The sequence below is a fragment of the Opisthorchis viverrini genome, assembly GCF_000715545.1.
Source record: "Opisthorchis viverrini unplaced genomic scaffold opera_v5_20, whole genome shotgun sequence".
NCBI classification, from domain to species: domain Eukaryota; kingdom Metazoa; phylum Platyhelminthes; class Trematoda; order Opisthorchiida; family Opisthorchiidae; genus Opisthorchis; species Opisthorchis viverrini.
In genome coordinates, this window is record NW_008751676.1 from 671,805 (window position 1) to 690,157 (window position 18,353).

The following is an 18,353-nucleotide window of genomic DNA, read 5'->3' on the forward strand; positions in this document are numbered from 1 at the left end:
TACTACATCTGTAAACAAAGCAGTTCGTGAAGTCGGAAACGCGGTGAAATGCCGATAGTGTCACTGGTAAGCGCGAGTCAAGAAAATAAGCAGTTGTTGAGGGAAGCACCATCACCTTTAGCAGAGCAGTCGAAAACTGCACACACTTCCCAGGCTTTAAATGGCTGGTGGCCCAGTGATGCGGGATGAGGCGCGAACCATCTGTTAACCCAACTAGTAACCAACTTACATGCCATTTTCTTTCGTAAATAGTTGGGGTCTCGGGGTAATATCTAAGCAGACAATCATCCTTCAATAAGCGATCTTTCATATAACTGAGGCGATTCTCTGTCGCATTCAGATTACTAGGTAGGTTTTTCCAGGCAGCGGCACCTGACAGCGACCATCCAATAAGCTTTCAGACGGCGTTTTCTTTCTCAAAATCCCATTGTTCTCCAGGAACAGTGATTTATCTGTACCCTTACTCTTTCTGAAATCCGATTTTAAACATCATTAGTATGTGATCCTTAACACTAGGTTCTGCACTGAGGCTATTTAGCGATATTAGATTGAGCCTTGTGGGGGTGGGGCTTGTCCGAAAATTACTCATCCCAAGGCCGGCAGATATGCGTAAGAATGCTTCAAAAAACCTGGACGATGCTTGGTAGCCCACCAGGCATCTGAGGCATTAGTTTCTATCAAAATAGAAGGGTGATTTTTAGGAATTCGTGCGGGGTGAAATCCGCAGCGTGCCTCCGCTTGCTCAGCAGCGAATCATCCGCAAGCAAAGCTCTGGCGATGGAAAGTGATCCGATAGCGTAGGCAGAGTCCACGTACACAACACATCCGTCATGAAAAGACTGTATGATAGCGCTGACTGTCATCCTATCTTATATGTCGTAGCCGCTTGCTGATGGAATCTCTGCGCGCGTCACATTCCCTTGTATCACAAGTTGCTTTGCCACGTCTGCCGCTAGTAGGTGGGTAACAGAACCGTTGTCCAACAGAGCATGAGTTAGTATAATCCGCTTTGCTTCAATCAGCCGAAATGCTACTAACGAAAAGTAGTTCCGGGGTCCTCATACTACCGCTGAGTTGACGTTGGCAACCTTCGTAGCCATATTCACCATCCGCGGTGCGCCGTGAAGCAGATGGTGATGTTGCTGATCGCTATTCAAGACGTGGGTATTGTATCATCCGTTATGTTGTCAATGAAATTCCCCACGTTTATTCTGTCCCCATTTGTAACCCGCGCCCCATCTTTGCGTTTAGTGTATATATGAAATGAGTTTGTTTGTCCTTACTACTTCACCCATTTGGCCTTGAGGTCATCCGGCTATTTGTATCTGCATTTGCACGTGTGACTGTCGCACGCGAGAGCCTGTTTGCTCCCTTGCTTTGTACTTTTGTAGTCCAAGCGGACTGCTTGTTTTGGACGCGTATCTACTGTCGACGTTTGTATAAATTATGAATTTCTCTTACTCTAATAGTACCGTATAGAAACACAGCTCCGTCTTTGTTTTGCCTACCCGGAAGTTCTGGTATTACGTCGAAGATACGTTCGACCGTTACAGTATTCGACATCCCACGTCGTCTTGTTCGAAATGAAGGTGTCAACTTTTGGAACAATTGTGAAGGAAACCGGATCCAAGGACACAGACTATTGAAGCTGCAGAGGAAACAATTGCAATGCTGTTTGCTTCGCGCGCCGGTTCTTGTAAGTCACTTTGTGCTTCTAGTCATGAAAGTGATGTAGCTAAGAAAGCTTTAAGGATTGATCAGCTCCAGGAGTATTGGGTTAAGCGGACGTCGAGGTCCAACGGGCTCTCTTAGAGGCACAGCAAAACTGAGCTAGCTAAAATTGAGCTAGAGGCCGAAGAGGACTCACAAGATGAAGTCTGGGAACCAGTGGCCTCAAATGAACGATTAGCGGGGTACGTGAAACAACGTCAGACAGATGAAAGACCACTAAGATATGCTGATGATATCAGAGGGCCATCCCCAGGGCCAAAACCGGCCATTTCCGTCACTCCACTGTCAGCTTCTATGGACCTACCAAAGGTGGAACTATCGTACTTTGATGGTAATCCGTGTGATTACTGGAGGTTTACCCGCAAATTTGAGTTATACGTTGAAAGCAAGATGCAGGACGCCGGTCAAAGGCTCTTCTATCTGATCCACTACTGTCAAGGCGAGGCGAAGGCGGACATTGAAGAACATGTGATTCTCCCCCCCGGAAGTAGCATACTCCAGGGCTCGGGAGATCCTGCGCAATCTCTTTGGTCAGCTTCATATTATCGCTCGCTGTCTACTAGAAAGCCTGTTTCGCTTTTCACGACAGACCACTGGAGCAGCCAAGTCGTTGTCGTACTTGTGCATAAAAATGCGCAGTTGCGAAATTGCGCTGACGCAAATGTGTTACGTCTCAGACTTGCACTCACTAGCGGTTTTAGAGAGAATTGTGCGTTCTCTTCCTTCGCGATTGCAGCACAAATGGGCTGAGGTGGCAGATAGGATATCTGTGAGTGGCCGGGACCCAACGTCCACAGACTTGACGGAGTTTGTGAACACGCGCTTATACCAACCAAGCCCCTAGAGTAGACGGTCTTACCAGTTTCCTAACCAACGTCAGGCCAGATGCAGAAATTCGTCCAAGCGCTTGCGCATTATGTTCACAGCCCCACCCAATTTCCAGTTGCCAGCGCTTTCTGTCTATGAAAGTTCCTGATAGACGGAAATGCATAAGGAGGCATAATGCATGCTTTGCCCGTTTAGGAGGCTCCCACATGGCCAAGGATTGCAGGCCAGCAGTTCGATGCGGCTAGCCGGGTTGTAGTGGACGACATCCTAGTTTGTTACATACATCACAACCCGGAAACAAAGTTTCCGCGTCCTCAGAGGCGGAGGTTTTGTGTGCTTTAACTCGATGTAGTCGGCTTCCGGAACGCCTAGGAGTCATTCCTCTCAAGCTTGACAGTCCTGCAGGAAAGGTTACAATGCATGCATTTTTAGATGCTGGGTCCGACATAACGCTAGTAAAGCGGGACCTTTTGGTGAAAAATGGAGTCAGGCTGCCACCCACGTCTATGGCCGTTGATACACTGGGTGGTCCCACGGGATGCGCATCGGAAGCTAATGATATCAGGCTTTTATCAGTGGATGAAAGGCAGCCGATAGATATTGACAAGGCATTCGTCGTTGACAGCTTACCTATGCGAGCTGTCCCATCAATCAAAAAAGCGGCTCGCAATTGGCCACACCTTAAGGAAGTGGCCTTCGATGAACTGACTGAAGACGATGTAGGAATACTCATTGATTGTGACGTATCCGAAGCGCACTGGGTCTTCGACCAGCACAGCCGCTTGCTGTGAAAACCTTACTCGGTTGGACAGTTCTTGGTCCGATGAAAAACGGAACGAAGAAGTTCGTCAGTCATTGTATAACCGGGTGTAGTTAGGGCCTCCAGGAGCATATGCAGCGACTGCACACCTCGGAATTCGCAGACACTTCAGCATCGAACACTAGTCCCTCTTTAGAGAATCAAACAGCACTGTGGATAGCGGAGACTGGTACGGTGCGAGTAAGTGGGCACTATCAACTGCCGCTTTCATGGAAGGATAACGCATTTATCCTACCCGCTAACTTCCAGGTGGCTAGAAAACGTCTAGACAATCTGAAAACTAGACTGTGCAAGGATCGTGTTTTACACGGAAAGTACGATGAAGTGCTTCGCGCGTACCTGCAGAAAGGATACATTGAACGGGTGGCGGATGCCCCCACATTGTCATTTAATTCAAAGCAATATTATCTCCCACACCATCCGGTTATTAACCCAAGAAAGTCAGAAAAGATTCGGATCGTATTTGACTGCGCTGCCAAATGTCATGGTGTGTCCCTAAACGACCACCTGTATCCGGGCCTTGATTTAACCGCAGTTTGTAACTGTTATGCTAAGCTTTCGTTTAGAGCAAGTTACTGTGGCAGCCGACATCGAAGGGATGTTCCCACAGGTCAAGGTTGACCCCTGTGATAGAGGTGCTCTGAAATTCCTGTGGTGGGAAAACTATGAGTTCTTTGCAAAACCCACTGAATTTCAATAGACATCTCACCCGTTTGGGGCCACCTCCTCCCCTTTCCGTGCAACGTTCGCCTTACGAAAGACCGTTGAGGAATTCGGCTCAGGTTATGCCGTCTCAACCTGCAACTCAATGGACCACAATCTATACGTTGATGACTGCCCAAAGTCATTTCCGGACTCTGCAACAGCTAAGTGCTTCGTTAACGAGATAAGTGCTTTGCTCTCAAAGGGAGGTTTCCGCATGGCGAACTGATCTTCTAACGATCATGAGATGTTGTCAGACACTGATCCAGCGGAACTCACGTCCGGTGTGAGAAACATAACTACGGACCCATTGCTAATAGAGCGTGCCCTAGGGATGCAGTGGGATAATGAATCTGATACACTTGTGATTGCTTTTAATTTGCCAACAAAACCGCCAACACGCAGAGGTGTTCTCCCCTATATATTTTCACTGCATGATTCCCTGGTCTTTGTTTCTCCGTGGTTACTACCAGGAAAGTGTCTACTGCCATCCCTGTGCAAAAGTGGACTTGGTTGGGACGAGCCGTTAAATTACACCGATCTCACTCGCTGGGATAATTGGTTGTCTAACCTTTGTAGCCTCCATAACTTGCGATTTCCTAGGTGCATAAAGCCTAGAGAGGTTGGTGGTACTCCACACGCCGAACTTCATGTATATTGTGACGCATCGAAGACCGCATATAATGTGGTGGCAAACGCCCGCTTCATGGGGGACACTGAAATTTCTGGCTGTTTACTTGTCTTCTCGAAGGCGCGGGTGGCCTCCCTCAAGTCAAGTTCGATACCAAAGTTGGAGTTAACAGCTGCGTGTTTGGCAGTCCGAGTAGCAGCTTTAATTGAAGCAAGTACAAAAGACTACTTCCAACATACTGTGTTTTGGACGGACTCCATGATTGTTCTGTGCTACATCCACAACGTATCTTCCAGATTTTGTACCTTTGTTGCAAATCGCCTTACAGTCATTCGTGATGTGTCGTCACCTACTCAACGGAGACACGTGTCATCGGAGTACAATCCAGCTGACATCGCCTTTCGAGGGACATTTAACCTCGGTCCAATGCGTAGATTGTTAACGGGACCCAGATATTTACTCGAACTAGAGAGTAAATGGCCCCCACAGCGTCGATTGACGCAGCCCGATGGTGTAGAACTGAAGAGCCTTGTAGCACAGGTTAACCGATTGGAGGGAAATGATGTTATGTGCCAACTAATGTCTCGGTTCTCTTGTTGGATGAAGCTACAGAAGGTCGTGGCTTGTTCACTGCGTTATAGGCAATATCTATTGATTAAGATGGACAGAGCAAAGAAAATGGCTTTACGTTCCGGTGTTATCAGAGTATCCGAACTCCGCCAAGCACGTAATTGTTTGATAAAGATGGTGCAATCCACCCAATTCGCACGAAAGCTGCATCAGGTTAACGCTCCTGTACCGGATGCGAAGCGTTCCCTCAATCGGACTCAAAACGGCAGCTTCAAAAAATTGTCACCCAGTTTGATTGATTGCATTTTGTGCTTGGGGGACAGACTTAGTTACTCGAACTACAGTCAGTCAGTAAAGCGTCCAGCTCTTCTTGCAAACCGAAATCTTGTTACTCCCTTAATCACACGTCACTTTCATGAAGTGGAAGGGCACTGTGAAGTAGCGCAAGTCTTGGCCTCTATCCGACAGCGATATTGGATTATCAATGGGACCGGCGCCGTTAAACGAGTGATTGGTGCATGCTATTTATGCAGACGCCGGTCCGCAGAGCTCGGGACACAAATGATGGCTTATGGCTCCATTACCGGCAGATAGAGTAGAAGGGGGTTGGTGCTCCTTCGAGTGCGTGTGAGTGGACTACTTTGGACCTTTTAAGACCAAACGCTGCCGTTCGCAGGAAAAACGCTATGCCTGTATCTTTAGCTGTATGAAGAAAAGAGCAGTCCATTTGGAAATGGCAGGCAACCTGTCAACGGACTCATTCCTACAACGTTTTATGGTGGTAAGTCCACCAATATCTACAGTGATAATGGTACGAACTTTGTTGGTTGGCTGAGGGAATTTCGGGATGATATAAAGCTGTGGAGTCCGAGCAAAATATCAGACCAGCTTTTGACTATGGATATACAGTGGCACTTCAATCCACCAGCAGCTAGCCAGCAGCCAGCCTGCACAGCCTGCTGTGCAGTCGCATCTTTTGGCGCTCCGACTCCGATACAGTTTTCTCGGATCTCTTTTGTCCTACAACGCTCACCGACATACCATTCGATTTCTCTTTGGGAGATCTATTGGAATATACCATCTATATTCATCTGTGAAAATTTTTCACGGTGTTCACGACTAACGGATTTACAACGTGCGCGGCCTCCACATCCACGCGTACAAGTATACCCAGTTTTATTGGCCGTTATCCCGTTTCTACACTAGAAGAAAGCTGACGACGAGTTCTATCTAGTGCAGCAAATTTCACTAAGATCGGTGAAGTATTACGCCAGCTACCAGCTTTCATACATCCGCCGAAATTCGTCCTACGTGCTACCCCACTTGCCCTGCCAGTGTCGAAACCGCACACACGATCCGCTCACCCGATGCAGGCGACCAGGCCGACAAAGAACCGCAAAGCGTCCACACCCACGCATACGTCGAACCAACCGACCAACACGTGCAAACGCGCAACGCGATCCGCTGCGCACACAAAGAACACGGCCGTGCCAAACCCGACCGAGACCTTGACTCATCCAATCATGGAACAATCACCTCACGGTCATTGCGCTGTTTGCCAAGGCCCGGTAAGTCGAGACACCACCGTAGTTAATTGTGCATTTTGCAAATTACTGGTGCATGCGCGTTGTGACAATACCCTGACTGATCTGAGCGCTCAGATGATTAATGACCCAAAGCATCCATCTATCTGTTATCGATGCACTATGTGTAGAGCCTCCAATGTCGATACTGGCCAAGTAGATATACCGACCACTATGGGCTTTAGAGCAAACAGAGAGACGGAGGATAAAATATCCCATTTGGAAAAACAAATACAAGAACTCAGAGAGCTTCTGCTGCCCCTAGTTAACCAGACAACTGATGTAAAATCAGCGAAGGCATCTAGGTCAATGGCAGACGCTGCTTGCACTCCGAGGACTGTTGAGGAAACCAGACCAAACAGCACCAAGACAAAAAAGACGAATGTTACTGAACCTGAGCCAGCGGAACTCAACAGTATACACAAGAACATGGGAATTGTCGGTTGCCCCGCATCGAAGGTTACCGACCATACTAGGAAACTGAAACCGAAACCTAAACTAAGCGTAATATGCACTAATATCAAGGAGCCAAGCGACTCACTATTATCGGCTAAGCATAAGCACGATATGGAAGAATGGTTAAAGCTGTGCAATCGAATACAGCTTGATCCCATCGAACCAGTCTCGCTGACTCGCCTGAGCCGACCGCCGAAATCGCATCATCAAGACAAACCCAGACTTCTCAGAGTAACTGTTAAGACAGAAAAAGAATTAGAAAATATACTGTTGTCAGCATTTCGACTCCAGAGCGATTCGGAAAATAGCGCGCGAGTTCATGCTGACGTACCATGGACAGAACGATCTCGTAATGTCGAAAATCAAGCGACTAATAATCGTGCTGATGATCGGAGCTTGATCATTCTGGGTGTCCCTGAGATTGACGATGCCTCCGATAAAACGGCACGCATTTCACATGACGTTCTACAGTGGAAGTTTCTGAGTAGTACGCTCGAAACGGAAGAGGTGGCAGTAGTTGATGCTTTCAGAATTCCTAAATCGGAAAAATACATGGGAAACGGCCCTAGACCCTTAAAGCTGACATTTCTTCGTGCCGAAATGGCCAACTTGGTGAAAGCTCAGTGGCGAAGGCACCGTAATTTGCTTCCGAGGGAACTGAGAATAAGCTCACCTAAACGCTCAAACGCATCTGCTGATACGATTCGGACTGGCGAAATAGGAACTATTCAAACGCAAACGATCACTGATGAATACCAACAAACCACGGTTGGTATTCAGACTATGATGGAAAAATTGGGGTCAAAAAACGATTTACCAAAAAACGAATCACTGCTGGCTCCCCGGGAGTCGTGCGTTGCAGCACAGCAGAATTAACCACAACGACTAGCCTTAAGTGCCTCTATACAAATACCCAATGTCTGCCCAGTAAAGTGGCAGAATTAAACGCCTTTTGCGACCAATACAAACCTCACTTGGTGGCAGTGACTGAGACTTGGTTGCAAGCGGAAATATCGGACAAGGAAATCGAAATTACAAACATGAGTGTTATACGACACGATCGAGCCACCCATGGCGGTGGAGTTGCACTATATTATGACAGTAGTCTTCAATGTGCTGAAATACCTGACGCTAATCTCATCCTTGAAGATACCCTCTGGTGTATGCTGAAGTCAAACAAGATAGATGCGTGCATTATTGGTGTCATTTACCGCTCTCCAACCGCAATGGACACTCACACATTCAGTATATGTGACCGAATCCGTCGCGTATGCTCTTACTACTCCATTCCCATTCTCATTATGGGTGATTTCAATTTTCCCCAGCTTTTCGTCGCTTCATACTCGCTCAACTCAGTTGAAGCACACTTTCAGGAGCTGTTAGATTTGGTACCTTTATTCAACCATGTTAACGAATGTACGAGGTTTCGTGGAACAGATCAACCTTCGTTACTTGACCTTATACTAACTAGTGAGCCATTTATGGTTGAACAAATCATATATAGACCACCACTGGGAAAGAGCGACCATCTCGTGCTCTTGTTCGATTTCACTTGCTCCTCCGTACGTTTAAGCGACCCACATAAATATGTTCTGAAGACCAATTTTCGGGAGATAATCTCAGCCTTCCAGGACCTAAATATGCTGGATGACGAACACGAAAATACTAATAGGCGATGGAAATCATTCATAGCCCAGCTGCAGACCTTGATTGCAGACAATTCGACAGAGGTGCCTCGAGCCACCTGCGTACAGATGTTCACAGTGAGGAGTCGAACAAGAAAATGGATTACAGAACGTAACATCGCTTGGTTTCAATATAAAACGAACCGGACCGACGAACACTGGGAGTCGTACCGAAAGTTGCGGAATAAAGTCACGTCACTAATCAAGGAAGACAAACTACAACAGCAATTCAAATTGATGACTAGGATGGAGAAAAACCCCAAACTATTGTATCAATTCGTGAATGCGCAGGCTAAAGTTAAACCAGGTATATCTGCCATAAAGACAGAATCGGGAATGACTGCAAATGCGTTTGAAACAGCTAATGCCCTTGCCACATTTTATGCTTCCGTGTTTTCTCCTGAAGATACCCGCGCTCCTATACAAACTGTGGAGGTACTAACGGACGAAACTTTATCGGACGTGCATATTGATCGGGCTAACATTGTCAAACACCTTCGCGGCTTACAGGTACACACTTCACCTGGTGGGGATGGCGTTACACCACTGCTTCTGCGCCACTGCGCTGAACCACTTAGCTATCCTCTGGCTAAACTGTTCGCTAGTTCTCTGGAAGAAGGGTTGGTACCAGAGGATTGGAAATGCGGGATAATAGCCCCCATATTCAAAGGAGGTATCAGAACGTGTGCATCTAACTACAGACCTGTCACTCTTCTCCCAGTAATATCAAAAGTAATGGAACGAATTATAGCAGAAGCCCTGAAATCGCACCTTGAAATTCACTCCTTGTTGAGCGATAAACAACACGGATTTCGACAGAATCGTTCTTGTTTATCCAATCTCCTCGTGACACTCGATGACTGGACACGAGCAGTCGATGCGGGAGTTACTGTACATGCCTGTTACTTGGATATATCCAAAGCCTTTGATCGAGTCGATCACAGTATCCTTCTTCGGAAACTTGAAATGTATGGCGTGACGGGAAATCTGTTGAGCTGGCTGAAAGACTATTTGAGTGACCGTTCGGTCCAAGTTCGTGTCGATGGAGCGTTTTCCGATAAAATTGCCGCCACAAGTGGTGTCCCTCAGGGTTCGGTTCTTGGTCCAATTTTGTTCCTGGTATACATGAATGACCTGCCGAAACTTCTGCAGTGCAAAACCGTACTTTTTGCTGATGACATAAAAATCTGGTCTGAAATTCATGGAAAGGCTGATTGTGATGCGCTACAGCAAGATCTGCAAAGAATCGACGAATGGTCCATCCAAAACCGGCTGCCGCTGAATTTCCAGAAATGCAAACTCATAAATCTGGGGAAGAGCTACCACTTCCCATACAAACTGGGATCCAATGAACTGGAATGGGTGGCTGAGGAAAAAGACCTCGGCGTCTGGATTTCTAGCAACCTGAAGCCGAGTAAACACTGTCTATCAGTATATCGCAAGACCTCGGCACTGCTCGGGATGCTTAGGAGAATATTTTATCGTTTTACGCCTGAAATTCTCCCTATTATCATGAACACATATCTCCGGCCGACAATGGAATACGCGATCCAAGCCTGGTCTCCATGGCTGCAAAAGGATACACAACTGCTAGAGCGTATCTACCACCGCGCGACCAAGCTGGTCATTGGCCTCCGAAACGTTCCCTACAGTGAAAGGCTACGTAAACTCGATTTGTTTGATTTAACTTATCGGCGTATACGAGGAGACCTCATCCTGATGTTCAAGATAATAAACACCCCTAATCACCCTTTAAAACATTTGTTCACAGTTAATTTGGCCCGACAGACCCGACGGAATCCATTGGCCGTTGACATTCCATGTTCCCGCATTAACTGTCGGCGCTACTTTTTTTCAGTCCGCGTATCCCTCACGTGGAACAAACTACCAACATCTGTTGTGGATTGTGGTAACCTCGAGACTTTCAAACATTCGCTTGACGAATACATAAGATCTCACCCAACTTCCCTCATCAACATTTGAGATGCAGATTACAAACAATAGAACATATATGTCATATCATTCCGTTTATCTGTATACATACACACACACCAATATCCTTTGGTCATTGTAAAGCAAAATGCTTTTTAGACTAATATAACCTTGATTTACCTTGATTTACCTTGATTTATCGTGGTGGTGTTTGGGAGCGTATAATCAGGTCGGTAGGACGTATAATTTTATGTCTATGTAGGGAGTAATGTTTGACCGTTGAACAACTGAACATGTTTCTTATACAGGCCGAATGGATACTCAATAACCGGCCTATAGTCCCGCTATCATCGGAAAACAACGATTTGGAGCCGTTTACTCCAAACAGTTTGTTGCTGATGCAGTGTTGTCCTGCGGTACCCGGTCGCGACGGTTTGGCTTCGCAATATCATGCCGTTTAGAAACATGTCAACTATCTCGCTGGCGTATTCTGGAGTCGTTGGATAAGGGAATATCTGCCAACGTTGCAGATGCGTACCAAGTGGCTCAGAGTAAATCAAGATTTGAAACGAGGGGACTTGGTTCTGGTTTCTGGTGAGGACCTGCCTCGTGAAAAATGGGCTCTAAGGGCAGTTGATAGTTGCAAGGCGAGCCCAGGTGGCTTAGTAAGAACCCTGCATGTTAGAACGGTGGGTGGCTTTCTTAAGAATGATTAAAAAGGTGTGTTTACTGGAGGGACGCAACTAGGCTTGCACTCCATTGAAGTTGGCACTTGTGGCAGGAGTGTACTCGGACCATTCGTGTCGGTGGCTGATGGAGTACCTTAGAATGGAGCTGAGCGTAGGTACAAGGCAAGAACCGGGCCTTCCGCGGAATCAACGGGGGGAATTTGGCGGGCGGTGTATCATCCTCTATGTTGACAATGCAATTCCCCACGTTTATTCTGTCCCCATTTGTAACTTTGCACGTGTGACTGTCGCACGTGGGAGCCTGTTTACTCCCTTGCTTTGTACCTTTGTGGTCCAAGCGGACTGTTTGTTTTGGACGCGTATCTACTGTCGAGGTTTGTATAAATTGTGAATTTCTCTTACCCTAATAGTACCGTATAGAAACCCAGCTCCGACTTTGCCTTGCCTACCCGGAGGTCCTGGTATTACGCGTCACTCGAAGATACCGTTCGACCGTTACAGGTGTAATTCTGTCAAAATTCCGGCTCTGATCCCGAACGCAGTACTTTTTCTGTCACCTCAGCCCATCCTTGATTCAAATGTCATGGTAGATTTTCTGCCATACGCTTGATATTGGTTGATCAGTTCAAGTCCGCTCTGTAATGCATTTGTCAGTGTCAGATCACAATTCACCAATTTCCTCAGAATTTGTAAGGCGTAGGCGTTTTGTGGAGCAATGGGCCCTTCAATCAATAGTTAAATAATAATAAATAATAATAATAATGTATATTCCCAACTTGTGGGTGGCATACCGTCTGGCATGATCATGCATTTACAGCCATGCTGGGGTATGACAGGATGATTTACGGGTAGTGAGGATTGCATGAAAAGGGGAAAATGTCATAAACAGTGGGAAGTACCCAAATAAATAATAATAACGTTTCTTTTGCAACTTGTGGGGAACAATAGTCATGTGGCCGGACTAATTCAAAGACTCACTCGGTTAGTATGAACTAAAATTGGAAAACCATTTCTGGCCATGTGACCTTGGGCGGTTGAGTAAATTGCCGGATTCTCAACTAGCAAAAGTGGGGCATGTGATTCATGCACAAGCCAGCATTTTGATTGGTTAGTTATGCACAAGCCAGGAAGCGCGCGCGTTCAAATTGCATTTGTGCACAAACCAAGAAAAAATGATTTAAATGGTTGAAGCGCATAAACCAAGGAACAATGGACTGTCAGTGCAAGCGAGAAAATAGCATAGAACAACTTTAATAAATTATTGCAGGATACCTCTGCTTCTCCGCGTGAAATACGTGACATAGGATGTTTATAAAAAAATCCTAATATCACAGAATGTATCCGCAAACCTTAACGTATCCGTCGAACTGCGTTTCTCCACACAACCTTTTTCTGACTACTCACATCATTCCTTCCAATTAAAGCTTGGGTGGAACTCCACATTTGTGCTTTCGGAAATCTCGATTCACACTTAATTATAGTCATGGATATAATTATAGTCATGGATATGCAACCATAGTCAAGACCTCGCACTCAGAATGTTAGATTGCTTTCATCTTGGCGAATCATATTTTGGTGCTATATATGACACAGCAAAAGCAGTAGCATCCTACGAAGTGACATGTTGACCGGGGAAGTCGAAAAGTTTTGAGTGAAGTCGCCCGAACTTGAACCGCGAACCATCAGGGCCGCTCCCAAACTCATCCAGCTTGGCCACAAAGTCACGGGCGGCCCTTGGTGGAAATTCCTCTTGAGCAGCTGAGCCTCGTGTGCAGTGGTTGTATGTTTCGGTATGGATCACGTGACTAGGACCAGCCAATAATTTGCTTCAGTTTGGCTTGTGCATGAACCGACTTCCCAGAATTGGAGGTGGAGATGGGATAATTCGAATTGGGAGACCATGGCAAGTTTAGTCTCAAAAATATGGTTCAATCTGAGAACAGGCAGACTCACTGGTTGCACTGTTGTAGGGAAGTCAGGTGCAGGAGTTTGTTTGGATGGGGTCACAGGTGGTTGAATTCGAATGAGTAGTCAAACAGGTTGGAATGAATGTAATGGTGGCAGTTGGGGTCAGTGAAACGAGTAGGCAAAAGGGCTTGTTTAGGAGGAGGAATGTAACAGCTGCAGGTGTGATATCAAAGTGAGTATGGCAGTGCCGTGCCATCATGGGCTTGACATGCTTCAGTTTTCGGACAGCCCCGTGACGGACGTCACATTTGAGATGATTCGGCTGGGGAGCACAGCTCATTGGGCAGCGGTATTCATTTCAGCCTGGTCGAGGAAACAAGCTGGAACAAAACCGATATGGGATTGTAGGTTGTCTTGGTCCGCTTGGTGATCCCAAAGTTGTAGATCATAGGCCAGGTGAAGTGGAGATCAGCTAACCAGGTCGTTCAAAACGGGCACTTCCGAAGTTCAAATCTTGGGAAGGTGAGGGGATGGGAGGAGATTCGCAAAACGTAGTGAGTTTGAGGGGATATAAAATGGGATAGTATGCATTAATATACACAGAAAGAAAACCTTGGCGTCTGCTGAAACTAGGGCGATAACAAGTGATTACATGGAGGAGGAAATAGATAGATTTGTACTTAGTAGGCTAGCGAACAGGGGCTGAGTTTGCTAACATACGATATTATAGTATGCATTAATATACACAGAAAGAAAAACTTGGCGTCTGCTGAAACTAGGGCGATAACAAGTGATTACATGGAGGAGGAAATAGATAGATTTGTACTTAGTAGGCTAGCGAACAGGGGCTGAGTTTGCTAACGTACGATATTATGTTACAAGGGATCTAGTGAAAGCCGATATAAGCGCGCAGGAGCGTTATATGGGAATCGTCCATGAAAAACTGTGCAAAGTCTTGTCGCTTGCCGAACTCCCTCCTGAGAATATCTATAGCCTTTTGAAGGCCTACCTTTCCAGGAAGCAACACACAATGTTCAGTGGCCACCTTGTCTTCTCCACAGCAATAGTGGAGAAAATACATTAGTTTATTGCTATCATCGAAAGGCCGATTAGCTACGCAAATTTGTAATACTCTCATGAACTTCCAGAATTATGTCGGATTCCCGCGAAACTTATCTACCTCTGTTTTTAGTGGGTTAAACGCTGGCGCTGTAACATAGTGGTCAACATGTATGCCGCTCATTCCATGCGCCGCTTTACGGTTACGGGAGGCGTCGCTCATTCTAGACCAATTCGTAGATGGCCACGTGCATCCTGTTTCCTCTGAGCTGAATCTTAGCACAAATTTCTCGACCCTCCGTCCACTGGATGGTGATTTCTGCTTTCTAATCTCTAGCACCTTCAACTCTTTCGCCAGTATCTCATTCTCTGACCCACCTCTCTGTCTACGCGAAAGTATTTCTTTCTTCGGCCTTGTCATTAAACGTAACGTTAAGAATAAGAGGTGGGATTCGCAATCTTGTGGCCAACCCGCCTCAAGTTGGTGTGAACTTTTCAATTCCATTAGAAACTAGCAGCTCCTAAACTGATGTATAGAAGCTAAGCAGTTCAACAATTCAGGGTTCGCACAATTTCGTTTTTGCATTCATAGTACCGCATTTGTTGAAATACCAACATTTGAACGATTTGAATTTTTCGGTTCTGCGCGTAAATAAATGTGGGTCCGTTGATTGTCTGAAACAATCTGTAGCCTTATCATTTTGCTTTCCGTGCAAACGGGAATTTTCCACGGCCAGCAAATATTATTTCCTTTTCCCTTAGGCCAATCGGCCTCCTCATCGAAGCAGTTGTCCCTCATGCCCATGTTCTAGGGTTTTTCGTTTTAAAAAATCTTCGATTATAAATCACGTATTAAACGCCTCCCCTCGGTTTTACATTCTTCCAAGTTGTGCAGTTTCCTGCTGTGCTTAGGTTGTGGGGGCTATATTATCTAGCAAATGGTGTGTACCTTACAACTTGGGGAAGAGAGACATGTCATCCTGCCAATCGAACATCCCATCCAACATAGCCATTTTGTCCGCGTAAACTGGAATAGGATTGCCTACGTGATGGTAATAGAGGCACTCACAGGTCGCTCCACATAATTGGGGCATCATTAGTGGGCGAGGAAAACCGATCACTGCAGGCCGCCAAAGCTGTGGAAACTATGTTTCGTATATCGACCGCGAAGGACAACACGCAGCTTTGCAAAATATCTGCGCTCCCTGCTCTGGAAATGTTCGCAGACGTTCACATCTAAGTCAAAGGGTAGTGGAGGGACAATTGCCTCGCGAAAATCCCATGAGATATTTTGAGCAAACCTTGGTTTAGAAGACCCGCCTTTAGTGACAACCTGTGCCAACACCCTCGCCTCAGCACCGGTAACTAACAGTTGAACATCGTTCGGTGGCAGCGGGCGCCTATTGGATCCAACCAATCGAACCTTTGACTGCATATGGTACGCAGTGGCGAGGGCTTTATGGTGACGGGAACAACCAAGGGCCCCAAAATGTGTGTGAGCACTTCTTTGGCAGTCCAAATTGCAGCTTGTTGCTATCGCTGAAACTCGGGCACGATTGCGCGCGGTGGATCAACTCAAAACTTCCACTGTTGGTTACGGTGACCCCTTCCTGGGCGGGTGGCCTAAACTAAAGTTTTCACTTAATGTCCTCATTAGCAGATCCGACCCTGTTGGTTTTTCCACTAACACGGTTGACGTATTCGGTCGAGCATGTTTCGTCCAGGTGCTCAGGTCTGGGATCCAATACAGGCAGGGCCAGTATTCCTGGTTGCAGCTTCTGAAACTAGTGGCACAGACCTCAAACTCACCCGCTTTCCCACAGTGCACCGTTCGCTTGATCCAAGTAAACAAATCTCCCTTATCCGGGGGACTGGCTTCCCTTACCTTGCTATTCCTGGCCTCGAAATTTTGTAACACAACATTGGGTATCGGAGCCTTCAGGCTGCTTAACCGTGACCTAGTCTTATTTATTACAATCGTTCTACCAACAGTCACCGGCAAAAGCATTCGTGAAAGCTGTTCAACTTCTACACCATAATATTCTTGTGACTCATTGCGGATGAAGGAGTGAAAACCACTACGACCAACGTCATTGCAACCGGTGGTTACCACATGCTACAGGTGGCAACCACTTCTATTACACTGAGTCAGCCTGCACAACAATCCCGTATTTTGCAAGCAAACAACCCGGTTACACCGAGGTAAACGATAAGATATTCAAACTGCCATCGTCAAAAATGGGCACAGCTATGGGGCGTAACTTGCGAAACAACACTGGGATACTCTGTGGATCAAAAACAAGTTTGTCTGAAAGGCGCGGTTTATCGCTGAGGCTCCGAACATCATCACCTGTTTAGTCAATCACATAGTTTTTCCGGGCATAGACACGGGTTTCCATGGACGCCTCAAAACAACTCTACAAACAAGAACCACGCTTTCCTGTTACTCATGTGGATGCCGATTGCCAGTCGGAACTTCGCAAGTCGTGCAAATGTTGCATGTCAAAACTACCCATCACAGAGTGACAGTCTGCGTGAAGCACACTTAAGAAATACCTGCAGTCGAAGTTGGCGTACCCGAACAAAAGTGTTCTGGGTGATTATTAGGCCAATTACCAACATAACGACGACCGCTGGAGCGCTAATAATAGCAACCCAGTTTGAACGGGCATGCACGCATGTGTAGACCACGAACGCATAGAAGATAGATTGAAAGGCCTTGCATCGAACTTCTGTTTGCATTTCGATGCCGATTGACTGTCAACAGACTTAACTCGTCCTTGTTCTGTGCTCAACTTTACGCAGTTTCGACCCAAATTCCATGAAAAAACGACACCCACAATGGGAGACGTATCCTAGCACACGCCTTGTCGTGTTACATTTGTCCAACGGTGCGTCCCGTGCATCTAGAAGACATTAAATTACAACAAAAGCTCACTTGACAACATTTAACTGTACGACTTGTTTGGCTTCGGCATAATGGGCGCCGTGGCCAATGATTCGCCAGTCGTGCTCAACATTGCTTCGCAAAAACCCGGACCACAAGGGAAACCAACGACAAGTGAAAACTTTTGGCTTCCCACCGGCTTTTATTCTATCCCGACATGGCCTTGAAACGCTTGGAGCACGGTTCAGACCGCAAGTCGCTAACTCTGAGAGGGCACTTTGTCTCCCGAGCTAATGGTATATGGTGACATTCCGTAAATTCGGTGACTTCAGTTTGCAAGCAGAGTCAGTGGCGGGTTATTTCGGTGGATGAAGTGTTGCTACTGTGTGCGTGCACCAACGTCTGGATGGTTATGAATAATCAAGGCATACAGGTCTCAGAGTGAAGTACTCAATCAAGATATATTTCAGTCGTGCGGAAGTAGGGCGACTGCAACAAGCTATTGATAGAAATAAACCCATGGGATGGACCAAAAGTCCCTACGCTCAGAGAGCTATCCTGCATCAGTGCAAAATATTGAACACACAAAACTGGTCATAGGAAACGAAAGATAGTAAAAAACTGCTTATGAGGATAACCAGACCACCTAATACCGACAATTGCTGAAACCCAAAGTGACAAAATTCTGGTGCAGCATTCACGGATTGATACACAGGATCGAAGCATTTGCCCAAGTTTGCCGGGTCGCCTTTGTTATTGTCGGTGAGTAGCTCTCGTTCACCTGAATGGCGCAAGTGAAAAAAGGGTGTAGCACTGCTGTTTATGTTCTCAGCGCGGAGCAGTATGCTCACCAGCGCGAGGTTTCGCATAAA

At 46.4% G+C, this 18,353-nt stretch overlaps 1 protein-coding gene across 1 annotated transcript; it reads right to left on the reverse strand.

The window, feature by feature from the left end:
- Nucleotides 1-15,711: 15,711 nt before the first annotated feature.
- On the reverse strand, nt 15,712-16,029 carry T265_01799 (hypothetical protein; the record flags this gene model as incomplete). The annotated part of the gene is made up of 1 exon (XM_009165909.1): nt 15,712-16,029. One exon carries the CDS (start codon nt 16,027-16,029, stop codon nt 15,712-15,714), a length of 318 nt encoding a protein of 105 aa, XP_009164173.1.
- Nucleotides 16,030-18,353: the final 2,324 nt, after the last annotated feature.